The 18,378-nt window shown below is 34.5% G+C and overlaps 1 protein-coding gene and 1 pseudogene across 2 annotated transcripts; one reads left to right on the top strand and one right to left on the bottom strand.

The window, feature by feature from the left end:
* Window positions 1-538: 538 nt before the first annotated feature.
* LOC134253151 (acetyl-CoA carboxylase 1-like) overlaps window positions 539-18,378 on the bottom strand; it is a 47,602-nt pseudogene continuing 29,762 nt past the window's right edge.
* Window positions 15,827-18,020, top strand: LOC134253147 (E3 ubiquitin-protein ligase Trim36-like). 2 transcript variants are annotated; one of them, XM_062735658.1, is made up of 2 exons: window positions 15,827-15,937; window positions 16,204-18,020. In XM_062735658.1, the coding sequence occupies exon 2, from the start codon at window positions 16,204-16,206 to the stop codon at window positions 17,932-17,934; it is 1,731 nt and encodes a 576-aa protein (XP_062591642.1). In that variant the 5' UTR covers window positions 15,827-15,937; the 3' UTR covers window positions 17,935-18,020. The 2 variants fall into 2 exon arrangements, with proteins under 2 accessions (XP_062591642.1, XP_062591641.1); XM_062735657.1 differs by having other exon boundaries at window positions 15,833-15,933.

Raw genomic sequence — 18,378 nt, 5'->3', positions numbered from 1 at the left:
TACAGACAGACAGACAGACGGACGGACGACGGACACCTTACTATCGCATAAGCTCTTCTGGTCTCTGACCAGTAGAGCTAAAAATGTTCATTTTTAAATGTTCTTTTCTTCGTAAAACTTGCATTATATAATTATTAAATGAAATAAAAGCATGTCTGTAGTTGTTTTGAACCAAAAACGATGCATGCTCGACTGAATTTGAAAGTAAGAATCGGAAATTATGTAGTCGTTAAATTCAGGTAAAATTGCTTGAAATTATTAAAAATGTTTAGGAAAATCACGGTCGTTGGTCGCGTTAGACAGGTGGTCGTTTAATACAGGTAGATTACATAGGGAAACGCTTTGGGGGGAATTTTTACGGTCACATGTGACAGTGAGTCGCTTAATAAAGTGGGTCGCTATGGCAGTTTTGACTGTATCAAGAAACCTCAAATGCTCATAAAATACAATTCCAAAATGATGTCAAACTCTTGTAAAATAAATGTCATTAAAGTGCAAGTAAACACAGACTGATAAAAAAGAATCTGAAATGATATACTTGTCCCATGTTAGGATCTGTGACCTCCCTATACATGCTCATGTCCAAGTAATATCCACTCTCATTGGTCAAAAACAGACGAATAGGAATGCTTGTGTCACTGGATGCAAACCTAAAACATTCCAAAATATTTGTTGTATGTTAAAAGCTTTTCCAGAATTTTCATCCTTAGAGCTAAATATCCAATGTAAACGTGTGTACAGCCAAAACTATTTGTCTCATAAGAAGTTTGAAAAATAATAAGTAGTCTTACTTGATTGTGAATTTGAGCTCAGCATTGAGAACTCTCATCTTCATGAGACGGCTGCCGTATCTCATCACCATAGCTCTGACTGTCTCCTCCAGCTGTCGAGATATAAGTAAACAAAGAGTTATGGTAGATTCACAATGGTAATAACCAGAAATGGTAAGAAAATGAGTGGAATTTATATTCAAACATGAGTATATTATATGGTAATGTTGAATTTACCTTGCCTGGTTCTGGAATGGTCAGAGTTGGTGCAAAGTTCAGGAATATGTGGTTACAGTCAGTCTTCTTGGACTGAAATTATAACACAAGATATATTTAGTATCATGAATGTTGATTCTGATACAAACTGAAAACATCATTGGTCAAAATTTTGAAATACTGTGAAATTGCTAATTCTTGTGAAAAAGGGTGGGGGTAATTTTCTCTTTTTCAAGGTACAAAGAGATTTTCTTTAAATATTGTGTCCTCCAGAAAATTTTGGAACTTTCAAACTCCAGTACCATAATTGTTTACATTAACCATGAAATTTAATCCCCATGAACCAATACTTTTTCTCAAATACCAATAAACTTTAAATCAGAGAAAATAAGTGAATTTACAAGACTTTATCAACCCTAACTCACCAGTGGGTGGGAGAATGCCACTTCTAATGAATCCAAGGCCTCAAGGAGGGTTCTCTCTGCTTCATTTTGTAAGTACTCAAAAGACGCCTCCTATGAAATAAATTAAAAGCATTTTTGTCAGTTGAGTGTTACTTAAGGCTTGTGTTTGTATAAAAAGCACATACACACAAAAATATGGACAACTTTGACAAGAAACACTTTGTTCCATTGAATTTTTGATTATTGTAGAATTTAGAATACAGGGAAGGAAAATTAAGATTGAAGTGCAAAGATGCATATACTCAAGATGGTATAAATCAGACAATATCTTAAAATTGTAACTGTTTTTGCATCAAAAAACATTTTATTTTCCTTTTGAGAAGAATAATTTTTCTGCCGATTCATTGTCTGTAATTTACCTTGGTGACAAGGTCAGAGTGCCTGATGATGACCCTCACAAAGAATCTGTAATCCGTCACTTCCTGTCCTGCTGCCACCTGTTATACAATAAACAAATAATGCAGGTAACCCAGATTTGATTGTACAATAAAAAACAACATTTAGAAGGCAAGTTTCACAGAGTTATGTCCCTTTTAAGATTGTTGGATGCAGTCAACTTTGCTCGGAGTCTGCAACTTTAAGAAATTTTTCAATCAACTTTAATTTCCCACAAATTTCTGTAAAGCAACAAGCTTAAAATAATATGATTTCAAGAAGATTAGACATATTTATTTATTATCTAATTTTCACACCATTTGAATTGTTTACATATGAGATAGGCTTTTAAAGAATTACATATAACTGTAAGAGTTCTCTCTCTGTAATCAGAACAGAGTTCAATTCTACCTTAGCTTTTCCCAGGTATAGATGCATCTTGTAGTTGTTGGTCTGAATGGCCTCCAGGTCAAAGTTCCTCAGTCTGTTGATCTCCAGCTGGAAGGCCAGGGCTGGCTCTAAATGTCGGTAAATCCTGTCCTCACCAAACTAAAAATAAACAATAATTTTTACAATTCTCTGTAGAGTTTTGATGAAAATTAGAGATATAAAAAAGCATATGAAAACTTCGCTTCTATTTCATATTTACAACCATCTTTTTAAAGTGAATTACTCTTTTTATTATCATGTATGTGCTATACTTACATCAAACTTGGCACGATATGTGAAATATTTTGGTGAACTTCTCTGAAAGAGAAAATAAATACAAGCTAATATTATGTAACTATATCATATACATATTGCAGTGCTTTCAAATAAAATCTGTAATGAAATTTTGACACAAATTACTTCAAGTTTGATCACAGTGAAAACATTCATTTTGAGACTTACCCTACAGTAGACTAGGAATGTGATTCTTCTGATGGCCTTCTCACACAAATACTGCTCCTAAAAATATCACAAGAAACAACATTCAATCACCTCAAACTAAATTCATTCTAGATTTATAACAGAGAAATGCAGCTTAAGAATTCATCATATGTATTTGCGATTCTAGTCCATACCCTCTCTTTACAAAAATCCTGGAACTTGACAGCCAGGGCATTGTCATCATACTTCTCCTTTTTGCTGAATTTAATTCCTACATTGATGATATGGATAGGTTCATCTGGATCTGAGGAACTCTGTAAAGAAAATTATCAACATTGGTTGTCTGGCACCTTCAATGGATAATTTACATCATTCATTAGGCACACTATGAATGGTTTCATAGAGCAAGATATTATACTGAAACATATGCGCAGGTGATGATAACTTGAGTGATTTTTTGAAGACTTTTAAAACTTTTTTCCTTTCTGCTTTTTTTCTTATCAGAAGGTACAGTAAGTAACACTGACATGTAGAGAGATGGAGTCCTCGTTGCCGGCGGGACTCTTGGCCAGTATAGTGGGACTGCTAGGTGGGCTGTCTGACTCCACTGTAAAGCACTCCAACACCTGCTCAAAGTGGCTACAAAAAAAAAGCATTTTTAAAATAAATAATCTTTTATGAAATGAAACATTTTTAAAAGGGTGCTGACATATCAGATTGATATATAATATCAAGATGTGATTTTCCTTTCAATCTCTAGCATTTGGTCAAACACTACTCACATTTCAAATTCAGCCATGGAGTTAAATGAGGCCATGATGCCCATTCTCTGACAGGTGGGCGGTTCCTCCAGCTGATCGATGTGGGCCTCAGGGTCTGACAGACCGGACACCTTGTCACTGCTGTCATAACGCATCACCATCAACCTGATAATTAACAAAACAATTAACTGGTTTATTGTTATAAGTCATAATCAAAATAGATACCTCCCTTGCTTGCTCCTAAGTTTTGTACATGTACATATACAAAAACAATGAAAATTAATACTGAGTAGTGACAAAATTAAGTACAGAATTTGAAACTGTAATCTGATCCTAATTACTGAAACGACCAGAAAACAGACAAATTTACTGCTGATTCAGAATTTTTTTTATTTTTCTCTAAATATTTTTATTAGGTATTTCGACTTGTCTACATGTCTTCATCATCTTTTACCTGTTGGGGTGTGACCGGGGGAGGAGGAACCTGAATTCCACCATTGACATGTCCCCCTTAAGTTCTCTGTGCTGGAGACAGTTCACCTCATACGCAATGTACGCTCTCCTTATGTACACCTATGTTATAAAATATTAAAGCACCAGTTTACAAAATATAAAAAGTGCAATGAAAAGTAAAAAGTCCTTTAAAGGTGCTTGGACCCTTTGGTAAGAGAGATAACTCTCATTCAAATAAATGATTCTTAATCCTTTACATGCTTGTTAAATTTAGGAATTCAAAGCAAATTTTGGGCAAGCAAATACAATTTGAATTTCTTTTAAAAAGTTATAATCTTTAAATAAAAATTTCAAATAATGAATAAAGAACCTTAAAATGAAGTAAAAGTTTTCTCAGAAACCAGGTGTAAATTTGAGCCTAGGTTCATGAAACTGTCATCATGAAAATTGATTCCTGCATGACACTGACTGCTTTGTTCTCACCTCTAAGGCAGCAGATCTGACCTGACATTGACTGCTTTGTTCTCACCTCTAAGGCAGCAGATCTGACCTGACATGCTTTGTTCTCACCTCTAAAAGCAGATCTGACCTGACTCTGACTGCCTTGTTCTCACCTCTAAGAAAGCAGATCTGACCTGACTCTGAACTTTGTTCTCACCTCTAATGCAGCAGATCTGACCTGACTCTGACTGCATTGTTCTCACCTCTAAGGCAGCAGATCTGACCAACTTGTTAAAGCACTGTTCTATACTCTAAGGCATATAAATCTGACCTGACAACTGCTTTGTTCTCACCTTAAGGCAGCAATTGACTGATACTGACTGCCTTTTACATATTGTCTTATTATTTCACATCTAAGGCAGCAAAAAATCTGACCTGACTGACTGCCTTTGTTCTCACCTCTAAGGCAGCAGACCTGACCTGACACTGACTGCTTTGTTCTCACCTCTAAGGCAGCAGACCTGACCTGACACTGACTGCTTTGTTCTCACCTAAGGCATGATTTTCTGACACTGACTGCCTTGTTCTCACCTCTAAGGAAGAACCTAATCTGAAACTTTGTTCTCACCTCAAGGCAGCAGATCTGAAATTTAAAGCAAATAGGTGTACAAGAAGGCAGCATTTAACCTGACAAAATGACTGCTTTGTTCATATCTTAAATTATACCTGACTCTGACTGCTTTGTTCTCACCTCTAAGGCAGCAGATCTGACCAGGTTGTTTGTGTGCCAGAAGAATTCCTGTAGAATGTCATAAATGGCCGTCTCTGAATGGATGATTTTCTGAAAACACAAATTAATATTCAGTTTTTTTAAATTATTTCCCATAGCTCTTGAACACTCTCCTATGTGTGCTTTCATATAAAACAGCTGCAGATTTTTTTTGGTAATTACCTATGCCAGGTATTTAAATTAATGTATACTGATTGGAAAAAATGTATATAGTTATACAATCATGTACATGTATATATTAGGTAGGGGATATAATTCTGGATGTTAAAAAAATATAGTGGCTTTCATGTAAAAGTTCTATGATTAAAGATATATAAAAATCCTGCAGGCTAAAAAATACTGGATTCCCTACCTTGATTTTAATTTCAGTATAATTTTTATTGAACAATCGGTATTGAAAAAATAATTCAGCTTTAATACAGCCAAATTTTCTGAACAAGAAAAAGAACATTTAAAAATTTTCCGATGCAAAAATCGTTGGTTAAAAAAACCCTATATCTGGCTTGAGGAAGATGAAAAGTTTAAGAACATAAATTGATTGATATAATCTAAAAATACCTATTCTTTTTTTTCCCTATTTAAACTATCCTGCCTTTTTTAAAATTTTTCATGAACTCTTATAAATAACGAAAAATGTGTCACAAAAACAACAAAATCTAAACTAAGAACAAGAAATTTTCATGCAAAAAAGCACCAAAAAAATTTAACCTTGAAAGCTTACGTCATACAAGAAATCCAAATAAGCCTTTCTCTTCTAAATACATGTACAAGAAAGTTTTAACATTGAACAAAGAGACATATCTTAAATTTTACTTTCCAATACTTTTTTTCTGTTGAATGACAAGGACATTTAACTAAGAAGATAAAGATAATGAAAGATCTGTCAGACCTGCAGATTTTCTGGATTGAATTCTGGTCCATACATATCAATGGCCGACAGAAAGACGGATTCCATCTGGTTGTGTCTGAGTTCATAAGGGGGAGTGTGAGCGGCTATCAACACCTGAAAAAAAAAATAATCCAAATAAATTTACACCCAATATACATAATTATACAACATTACATATTAAAGTTCATAGTATATGTATAAATGTATTGAACAAAATTATATCCACTTAAACAACTTTTTGTGAAAGGGGGGGAAAATATTTCATCTTAAAATTACATGAAAAGGTTTTCATGGATAAACTGTATTCTGAAATGACACCTAAAATACCTTGATCCATCTATGTTTTACAGATATTCCTATGAGTTTATACATCAGAATCAACTCTAGTTGGCAGTGAGATTGATACTCATATAAAAATGAATATTTTGTATGATATTAATAACAATATTTATAAAGGCATTGTAATACCTGTCTGGCCCTGAGAGCTACTTTAGCATTCTCTGCATTGTTCAGTGTGGTGAGCTCAGTCAGTATGGAGGCCAACTCATCCGTCAGACCCGCTTCTTTCTTGCACAGGTGATCCTATAATAACATCATAATGATTGCAATTATTTCTAGATTTCTAGAATTTTATGTTAAATTCTATTTCCCTCTTCACTTCAAAGCTTCAATTTATTGTACCGGGTATTCACTATTTAGTACTGTAGACGTCTTTAATTTCACGTGTCTAAAATTTCACGGTTTTTTAGAAAATTACCTTTCACGGTGGTTTTAATTTCACGGAGAATCGTTTGTAAATATTCAGGTACTATGACTGTTTCTAGGTAGAAATGACATGAAATAATAATCACGTTGGTTTAAAGTTCACGGAAAATTCTTAAATCATGAAAATAGTGAAATTAAAAACAACGTAATGTTTTCCACTTCTACAGTATTAAACTCAAGATTTAATGCTGAGTAAGCAGTATTTCAGCCATTTTTGTTGAGAAAATTATATAGACTAAGTTTGAAAACTACCATACAATGTCATTTATTTATTATAACTGAAAGCAATCAATATCAAGGAAATGCTGCGAAGTTTGAAATGTCAGTCATTTTACTGAAGAAAAAAAATATTTCAAATTTGATGATTCTTACGATGAGCATGGTGATGAGGATGTTTTTCTTCTGTACGGCCAGATGAGAGAAGATGCTACCAGCCACTGCAGACATGTCCTTAGTCTTAGATATCAGCTGAGCTATACATTTGTCATAGTGACCTGTCAAAATAATCATTAATTATTTAAATTGCATTTAATTATTATGTATTTAATTATTAAAAATACATGTAACAAGTTAACTTTGGTCTTAGATATCAGCTGAGCTATGCACTTGTCATAGTGACCTGTAAAAAGGAAATTCATTTAAATACATTAAATGTACAAAGTTAAGGATTGATTTTTCCCCAGTGCTACCATATTTTTATTCACACATAGATAATCATGGTATATCAAAAAGTACAGTACATACGATAAAAACAAAGTTTTAGGAGAAGACAATTTTGCTTGGTTAAAAACATAATTTGTAATATCCTATAACTGTATGTTTTTAAAGTCATTTTTAAACCATTTTTCTTTTTTGGGGAGGGTGGGGGTGGGGGAGGATGAGTGGCTATAGTCTTACCATGTTGAAATTGGACCTCTACCCTGACGTACTGTTTCAGTAAGTCCTGTACAACACTCTTCATGTGACCTCGGATTCCATTCCGGTACCTAGAATTCAGAGATGGCTAATTGTGTTAAACCACTGTGAATTTTAAAGCACATATGGTGAATTTTATATTAGCACATATAGTTTTTTGATTTAGAAAACTTTTTAATAATACAATGTACCAAGAACATATTTTCAGACACTTATTCCTTCTAACTCTCTAAAAAAGTCAAGTGGGCTTCAGTACATATGTTTAGGACTGTAATTAATAATGAGTTATGATCGTTATGGAAGCACATTGAAAGGAGAAAGAGATGGGGAGGGGGGTGAAAAAAGCAAACGACAGACACAGACAAAAACCACAAAATATAAGATGCAGTTCCTGGTATTACACACAAAGACAAACACAGAACATCTAGGCTGTGGTAACAAAAGGAATAGAAGAAGGGGTTAATGCCAGAAGGTCTATGAAGAGTGCAAAACAGTTCCATACAAGTTTTCAAGATTATTTGTCTCAGTGAGGGCCCCCATCCATTAATCAATTAAAATGTTTGATAAAAACCTAGAAACTGATAATAGTTTGAATGCATTGGCAATTTCTTTCTATATATAAAGTACCGAGTGCGATGATGTTGCTTCGATTTTCAAATAATGGTCTTATTCAAGTTAAGAGGCATGCATATCTAATCTCCACCCCAAATTATCCTAAATTATTCATTTTCCATTGACTATTTTTTTTTTTAACAAAATGAAAAGAAAATTCAGAAATGTGCATGTACTGGACTTCAAGTTTATTTGTTCAGATCAAGTGTGAAAAAAAAGTTTGAAAGGTGACCAGAAATCTTAAAACCTTGTGATTCATCCTACTCACAACCCACTAGCATTACCCCTTAGATCCACTGTCAAAAGAAAATGTCACATGCGTTACACCAAGAACAATTATACACAAAAATTCATTCCATTAAGCTTTATGATAGAACTGTCACATGCAAAAGGAAGAGGCATTCAATTTTTTTGGTTCAATTATGAATCTGATATGATTGGATTGACATGCATGCTTGTCGGAAGAATATATATTCTCTGATATGCTTTAAAAGAAATTTTGGACACTTGAGATTACCAAAGGTCAGTAATACTATGACCTCTAACCTCTGAACTAGTTGAACTATGCCCTGTGTTGTCATGAAGAAGTTTTCTCTCTCTGTTCTTCTTGTAAGTGTGGCAGCATGGCTGTCTATCACATTTGCAATCTAAAAGGAAAGTACGAAAGCAAACTTTGATTTTAGTGGCAAAATACATGATTACAAAATCATTTTCATTCACAATGTAATAGAAAGTAAAACTCTTTAAATACCTGTATTATTTTGAATGTTAAAACACATATATCATTAAATCACTGTGCATTTCTCTGTTTTCTTTAATGTCACTTTTTTAGAAGTTTAAAATTCTTGGCAGATTTAAGCAGGTACATATGTAGCACAGTCATGAGGTTTGTTTGCTGTAAATTTTTTAAGTTACACAATTTTTTTTTGGTTGTCTTTCTCTAAACAGAGAGAAGAATTGGTAAGCATAGTCTCCCTTTAATTCTTAAATTTAAAAAAAAATCTTAATCACTGATTTTTTACCTGTTGACTGGGGAACTGACTGAGTACAGAAGTGATGTTACTGGAGTATGACTGAAGCTGTTACTGATTTTTACCTGTTGACTGGGGAACTGACTAAGTACAGAGGTGATATTACTGGAGTAAGACTGTTACTGATTTTTACCTGTTGACTGGGGAACTGACTGTGCATTTAAGAGGTGATGTTAATTCTGGCTGGAGTAAATGAAGCTGTTACTGATTTTTACCTGTTGACAAAAATTTACAGAAATCATGGAATATGACTTAAGCTGAAATTACTGAAAATCACCTGTTGACTGGGGATGATGAAGATTTACTATAGACTGAAGCTGTCACTTATTTTTACTTAGGGGAACTGACTGAGTAAAATTTATTACTGGAGTATACTGAAGCTGTCACTGATTTTTATAATGACTGGGGAACTGAATGAAAAATATTAATTTTAAATTAGTGATAATTTTTGATTTTTAAAATTCCTTATTTATACCTGCAGTTCCAGTAGAGGCAGTGATGGGTCCCTCAGACACTTCACTGATCTTCTACCTGTTGACTGGTTTGAACTGACTGAGTACAGAGGATGATGTTACTGGAGTATGACTGAAGCTGTCACTGATTTTTACCTGTGGACTGGGCGGGGCCTGGGGCTGGGGGAGTGTCCCTTTGAAGCTCTGGGCCTGCTGGACACTGTTGACTGGGGTCATCTGAGGTACAGAGGTGATATTACTGGAGTATGACTGAAGCTATCACTGATTTTTACCTGTTGACTGGGGAACTGACTGAGTACAGAGGTGATTTTACTGGAGTATGACTGAAGCTGTCACTGATTTTTACCTGTTGACTGGGGAACTGACTGAGTACAGAGGTGATATTACTGGAGTATATTTAAAGCTTAAGTCACTGATTTTTCCTGTTGACTTAAAATTGACTGAGTACAGAGGTGATATTACTGGAGTATGACTGAAGTTGTCACTGATTTTTACCTGTTGACTGGGGAACTGACTAAGTACAGAGGTGATATTACTTTTATGACTGAAGCTGTTATGATTTTTACTTGTTGACATCCCCCGATGGGGCAACTCCGATCTGATCATGAATTCAAAGCTTACTGGGGGATTGCCAAAGATTGAAAAGCTGAAGCTTTCTCTTAAATATTTACCTTATGACTGAAGGAATATATATAAGTATGAACAAGGTGATATTACTGGAAAATATTTTTGATAAACTGAAATTTAACAAAAAATTGTCCTTTCTGACACATTGACTGAGGACAAAATAAACTGGATGTAAAGGTGTGATTATAATGTTACTGGAGTTTGACCATAGCTGTCAAATATTTACCTGTTGACTATCATTAATGAGTACACAGGTCTTGTTTCTGAAGTATCCTGAAGCTGTCATATTTTACCTGTTTCTTTTAAACTCCTTACTGAAACAGAGGTGATATTCCTATAGTATGACTGAAGCTGTTTTATACAATACCTGTTGAATAAACTCATTCTCATGTACACAGGTGATGTTTTGCGAGTAAGCCTGAACTGTTTTAATACAAAATGGCTTTCTCCACTTTGGGGGAATTCTCCTTATTTGAAATCACAGGCTTGTTTCCTCACAAATTAATGTTTTCACTCACAGTTGGGTCAGTATTTCAAGCTTCAAAACACATTATCCCTCTAACAAGAAATACAATCTCTTAAATAAAATTTATAACAGGTCTTGTTTCCTGTACCTACAATACCCGTTTGTATCCCCTATGGTTTTGTAGTTTTTACAAAATTGAATTTCAAGGACAAATTTGTTTCCTAAATAATCCTGTAACTGCCAATACCTGAGTTTGGCCTCATTCTTAATTCACTATTTTTACCTGCAGTTTCCTAGTTGTGTATATTTTACCTTAGTTTGGTACTCATTCTCTCTTATGAAGGACACAGGTTTGTTTCCTGAAGTAATCCTGTAGTGTTTTATACAATACCTGAGTTTGGTAGTCATTCTTGATATGAAGACACTGGTCTGTTTCCCCGTAATGGGCATTAAAATTATGTTTTATACCTGGGTTTGGTAAATTTTCTCCTTAAAGCTCAGGTTTTGTTGGACAAGAATCTGTAACTGTTTTATCAATACCTTTTGGTATCATCACAAGACACAGGTCTTCCTATACACTGCTCCTGTAAATTCCTACCTGAGTTCACGTAGGATCATTCTGTATGAAGGACACAGGTCTTGTTTCCTATTCTAATCCTGAAGCTGTTTTATACAATACATGATTTGGTAGGATCATTCTCTTTATGTAGTACAAGGTTTGTTTCCTATAGTAATCCTGTAACTGTTTTATACAATACCTGAGTTTGGTAAATTCTCCTTATGAAGGACACAGGTCTTGTTTCCTATAGTAATCCTGTAACTGTTTTATACAATACCTGAGTTTGGTAGGAATTTTCTCCTTATGTGTCTTGTTTCCTTCAGTACTTCTGTTTTATACAATACAGTTTGGTCTTTTTCATATAAAAATCCTTAAACTTATTTTATACAATACATATTTGGTAGGATCAACTTTATGAAGTCACAGGTCTTGTTTCCTATAGTAATCCTGTAACTGTTTTATACAATACCTGAGTTTGGTAGGAATTTCCTTATTTTTACACAGGTTTTGTTTCCTATTAATCAGCTGTTTTATACAATACCTAGTTTGGTGGGGTCAGCTCCTTATGAAGTACACAAGTCTTGTTTCCTATAATAATCCTGTAGCTGTTTTATACAATACCTGAGTTTGGTTGGATCATTCTCCTTATGAAGTATACAGGTCTTGTTTCCTATAGTAATCCTGTAGCTGTTTTATACAAAACCTGCAAACACATTTGGTAGGATCATCTGAAAGCCTCGTCATTGGGAATTATGTAGTTCAACAGGTCTTACCAGCCTGTAGCTGTTTTATACAATACCTGAGTTTGGTACATCATTCTCCTTATGAAGGACACAGGTTTGTTTCCTATAGTAATCCTGTAATGTTTTATACAATACCTGAGTTTGGTAGGAATTAAAGACTGAAGTTTATATATTGTTTCTATAGTAATCCTGAGTTTTTACAATACCTGCTTTGGTAGGATCATTCTCCTTATGAATAACACAGGTCTATGTTTTATATGAGTTTGGTAGTCATTCTCCTTATGAAGGTACACAGGTCTTGTTTCCTATAGAATCCTGTAATGTTTTATACAATACCTGGTTATAAGGAATTCTCCTTATGAAGTACATTTGTTTTTTATAGTAATCCTGTAGCTGTTTTATACAATACCTGAGTTTGGTAGGATCATTCTCCTTATGAAGGACACAGGTCTTGTTTCCTATATAATCCTGTAATGTTTTATGTACCTGAGTTTGGTTTTCATTCTCCTTATGAAGTACACAGGTCTTGTTTCCTATTAGTAATCCTGTAACTGTTTTATAAATACCTGAGTTTGGTAATCATTCTCCTTATAAAAATAGAAAATTTTTGTGTTAAACACCTTGTATCAATTTAATTTTTTAAATATGGTTTGGTAATTTTATATAAGCAGGTCTTGTGATATTATACAATACCTGAGTTTGGTAAAAATATCATTTCATAATACACAGTCTTCTGTAATGTTACATAAAGTTAACTGTTTTAAGCAAAATTCTTTATGAGAATTGAAGATAAAAGTTTTGTATATAGTTTTGTGTCAATAAAATATTTTTGCATAAAAAGCGAATACACAGTTGTATAGCAATGCTGTTTTATACAATACCTGAGTTTGGTAGGATCATTCTCCTTATGAAGTACACAGGTTTTGTTTCCTATAGTAATCCTGTAGCTGTTTTATACAATACCTGAGTTTGGTAGGATCATTCTCCTTATGAAGTACACAGGTCTTGTTTCCTATAGTAATCCTGTAGCTGCTTACTTGGTCCTTCATGTAAGTAGTGAAGCTGGCTCCATCAAATGAGATTAACAAGCCCCCATCACTAAGTCTGTAAACAAAAGTCTTTCAAATCAACTTTTATAAGCGTAGGAGAAATTTTCGTGAAAGCTTCGTTATTGGGAATATTTCTCATCATCAAGCTGTCCTTAAATAAATTCTCTGTGTCTATTAACAATGGATCCAAAAAAGACTTGATTGCAAAAAATAATCGTCCAAAACTAGTTTATCCCCAGTGAATCGTGAAGTAAAGTCGTCACAAGTAAAAGTTGGTTTACAGTTTTAATCTTACAATTTATATACATGTATAAAGTTTTTGTAACTTTATTTTTTTTAATTTCCCTAAATACAGGTACATTATTCTTGATACATGTATCAATCATGGTTAAAATTTCACACATTTGTCATTTGAATAATCAAACTGATCTCTAAATCACCTGTGTGCCTCCACTTCCAGCATGGAGTCATTCATACAAATAAAGTAGTTGTTTGGGCCTGTCTTCACCACCTAGAAAAAAAACCATATGCATGACAAAAACTGTATTCATAGGTATTTAATAAAAAATAGTTAACAGCATTATTTTACACACTATTTGAACAGTGTTTTCCTCTTGATATGTACAGCATTGATACATGTACAACAACCTTACATTCATGAAATCCAAATCGATAAAAATGTTCAAACAAGCCCGGTCCTTGACCTTACCTTGACGTTATACTTGATCCCCTCGCTGATGAACTCCACATCCACGTGGTTCTTGAGTGACGTGGCCGGCAGGATCTGTCCGCGCTCCAGTGAGGTCTGGAACATCTGGAAGCACTCCTGGATCTGGTGGTCCCCGATGTGGAGCGCTCCGGATATCACCCCCAGCATGACGTCCGGCTTCTCTGCCTGGACGTTCTCAGATATCAGCTTGTCCAGCCAGCCCGTCGTTATCTTGTTGTTCTGGTATTCCTCTGTCTCAAAGAGTTTGATGAGGTATTCTACCGTGGTTCGGAAATCTCCGCGGATTGAGAGCTCCTTCAGTGCCACCACTAAATTCCTGTCATTTGATTAAAATGAAGTATTTAAAGAATGCTTCCTTCCATAAATTTTCTGTTCATTAAAATATTAACTATTCATTAAAATTAATCTTAATTTTTTTCCATATTAATTCTTTAGTTATATCAAGCCATTCATTGGATATTACAATGAGGATAACTTAAAAAATGGTTGGTGAAAAAAAATTAAAATTTATATAAATTTAATTGATTCAAACAAATAATCAATTTGAAATTTTTTTGTTACAATAATACAATTAATATCAACTGTAATAAAACCCTCCCCATCCCCCCCTCCAACCCCCCCCCCCCACTCACTCTCTGGCGTCCTCCCTGTTCTCTCCCCAGGAGAAACAGTGTCCAAACTGAGAGTCAGCATACTCATGTAGTCCCCCTGTGGCAGACACACTGAAGTACCCCCACACGTTCTTACTGCTGCGGAAATTCAACTCCTGGACAGTCCCAGAACTAGGCTTAAATCCCTACCAAAAGAGAATTTTAATATGCTATATGATTATTGTACTGTATCATATAATCATAATGAATTTCATGTTATTAAGTTCATGATAAGGGATTCTACAACGATGAAAAGGAATATTTATCCTGGTCATCAAACCAAAATGTATGGTCATATCATAAAGAAGGGAAACATTAAGTTTACTCCACAACGGGAAACAACTCTATTTCTTGATATATAGATTGAGTTTTCCTTCTCATTTTGCTGCAACAAATTTTGATGTCTTTTTAAAGAATCTTACTTCATCAGGGTTTTCGCTGGTGATCCTGGCTGCTATGACATGGCCCCGGGGTCGGGGGTGTATGGAGGGGTTAGAGAAATCAATAGGACTATCCCCCCACGTATCCACTTCATACAGCTGTCTGATGTCCTTCAACCGGTACAGGGGCAGACCCATAGCAATCTGTAATACACAAAATATACAACATGTAAAATACTGTATTATGCAACTATATTTATGCTTCAATTGCAAATGATATTTTCTTTTCATCAATAAGTGTCTGGATAAAAACTGTCTAAGTTCCACTTCTAAAGTTCATGTGAACTATCAAATGAAAATTCTGAAACCTTACTGCACATCTACATGACACCACTAAATATCTCCAAAAAGATGATTAGGCTACTGTGTAAAATGTAAGAGGAGTTCAGGGAAGAAAAGTGTGACAGACAGATAGACACACTGACATGAGTAACAACAATATACTGCAAATTCCTACATATAGTTTGTGTCAGTTGGATATATATATATTGCAGCTATATAGTTTTGGTGCTTTTAGACATGGAAAATGTAAATATAAGGCATATTTTTCACGAAGCGCAAGCACGCTTCATGAAATAAGCCTAAGTGACAAGTCTGTGTGATTCACACTCCAATAATTCACACTAAACTTAAAAACATTCCTTAAATATATACATGGACTTATAACAATGGGTGACGTCATAGAAGTGTTTTAATGGAGCTGGCAAATGTTCGCTCTGTTATATATTTATCTCTATTTTAACCAGGAAGTAAATTACAAATCTCGTTCAAGTCTCAACTGAAATCTCATTTTGACATTCCAACATCTGTCAACAAAGACATCTGTAGGTCAAACATTAAGGCTGTAAGTACATGTACAATTAAGGTCATTTAATTTAATTAAGATCATTCATTTTAATTCAAATCAATTTTTATATGAATGATGGAAAAAAAACCAAGAAAAAATTTATTTGTGTTTAAGAATAGCAAATTGAATGAATAATTATATCACAGTTGACATGTATACAAATACTTAATTACTTAATATCTGTTTTTCCCTGATTCTAAAACAAATATAAATTAGAACTTCATTATGTATAAAACTAAAACATCTATATAATTCCTGTTTTTTCAGATGGCGTTATCTAAAATGGATATTCCCCGCTGGGCTCAGCACTTTTTAGAATGCGGCATTGAAGGCTGTGAAAGAAATTGTGAGTTTTATTGCAACCTTTGTCATCAAAGATTGTGCAAACAATGCAGAGATGAACATCTGAAAAGTCCTGAATACAAGAACCATGAAGTGGTCCTTTACCAGCAACGTAAACGACAACTTCCTGTGAAGAAATGCAAGATCCACCCCACTAAAGATGTGGACATGCTCTGTGAAGAATGCCAAGTTCCAGTGTGTTCCAGATGTGTTACAATGGGAGATCACGAAAGACATAAATTTGTTGATCTTGAAACAGTCTATGCAGAAAAATTTACACTCTGCCAACAGGAAATCTCTAAAATTCATGAATACTTTCTCCCTACCTCACAAGATTTACAGAAAGAGATTAAAAAAGATTCCTCAAAAATCAAACAAATCATGGACAGCATTAGAAAATCCATGAAGACTGAAGGTGAGTCCCTGAAAAGTCTGGTGGACACAGTCATATCTGAGAACATGAAGCAGTTAGACCAAATAGAGCATTCGCTGTTAGAAGATCTAAACGTACAAGACAAGACCATGGATGACTACATCACTTATCTAAATAACCTTGTCAAAGAGCTCCACAGATGCCTGTCCTCTACAGAAACCCTGAAATTAATGTCTGAGAAGAAACCAAAGATCCGATCCATTCCAGAGACAACAAATCCAGTCACACCAGGATTTACTGCTGGTCAATACAACAAAAGTGATGTCACCAAATTACTTGGAAAAATAAACGTGCCTAACACTAAAGCTGAGAAAAGAGAAATAAGGCCCATTGAAAGTGTCTACAATACAGCAAAGAAACCTACACATAAACAGATGAAAGAAGACAGAAAGAAATCTGACAAGAAACAAACAATGTCTCTGTCTGCCTCTGTCACCAAGGTCAGGGAGTTCAAGGTACCAGGTGTTGATGATGAAGTATACCATGTATCACTAGATCAACCAGACAGACAATGGATCAGTGACTATTGGGGTAATCTTGTCCAAACAGATCTACAGGGGAATGTGATAAAGAAGATAAAAACCAGTGGTGGATTAGCTATAGGTTACCACACAATCACACAGGACAGGAATCTGATCTTTACAGACAGAAACAAGAGAGTCATCAATAGGATAACACATGATAATAAAATCACTGAATTCATTAAAACTAGAGACTGGACACCACTCAGCATACACTCCTCCCACATCAACGGGGACTTGCTGGTGGGGATGACTACTTATAGAGAGGCTAAAGTCACCAGGTACAACAAGACAGGAAAAGAACTACAGAACATACAGTGCGATAACAAAGAACAGGGACTGTATAGACTACCATGCTACATCACAGAAAACATCAATAGAGATGTCTGTACATCAGACTTAAATAAAATGGCAGTAGTGGTAGTGAATAAATCAGGACAACACAGGTTCTCCTACACAGGTCAGGAGTCAGAGTTCCATCCCTATGGAATCTGTACTGATGTCCTCGGTCACATCCTGGTGTGTGATGATGTCAGTAACACTGTTCATCTCCTTGATCAGGACGGTCAGTTCTTGTCTCTATTACTCACACAACAACAAGGGGTAAAGTATCCCCGTAGTGTGTGTGTGGATGATGAGAACAATCTCTATGTAGGACAAAATAACACCAACACACTGACAGTGTACAAGTATCTACAGTGAAATACTTGCAGTTAAGTATATATATTCTTTTATACAACAATTATGTGTGTTTCCATGTCATTGCACAGTTATAATATTTTTCATTATTAAACATGTTAAACAAGTAGACAATTTGAATTGAGTGTATCAATGGTATATACTGAAATGAATTGTTTTGATCTAGTTACACAATAATTGATAAGTTTAAAAGACACTATACTTTGAAAATAATCTAGTTGCTATATTAAATGTTAAAGGTGAACGATTTAACATATAAAAAATTTGCTTATTTGTAAATTCAAATGATATTTTTTCAGTCAATTTTTATTCTGAATAATTTAACAGTTGTCATATATATAGGAGTCTACTGTGTTTTGTTCGGTTTACATGTTTATGCATATAACTTAGGAGCAATATTTATATAACATACATTATACTTTACATCTAAACCTGTTCTCTTGGGTA

The sequence above is a fragment of the Saccostrea cucullata genome, unplaced genomic scaffold (assembly GCF_032062105.1).
Source record: "Saccostrea cucullata isolate Sc308-1 unplaced genomic scaffold, CSIRO_AGI_Scuc_v1 ctg5242, whole genome shotgun sequence".
Lineage (NCBI taxonomy): Eukaryota > Metazoa > Mollusca > Bivalvia > Ostreida > Ostreidae > Saccostrea > Saccostrea cuccullata.
Note: the sequence above shows the minus strand (reverse complement) of the source record. Positions and strands in the feature narration are given on the sequence as shown.

Excerpts from the sequence above, each read along its gene's own strand:
- LOC134253147 (XM_062735658.1), top strand. The coding sequence starts at position 16,204 with ATGGCGTTATCTAAAATGGATATTCCCCGCTGGGCTCAGCACTTTTTA.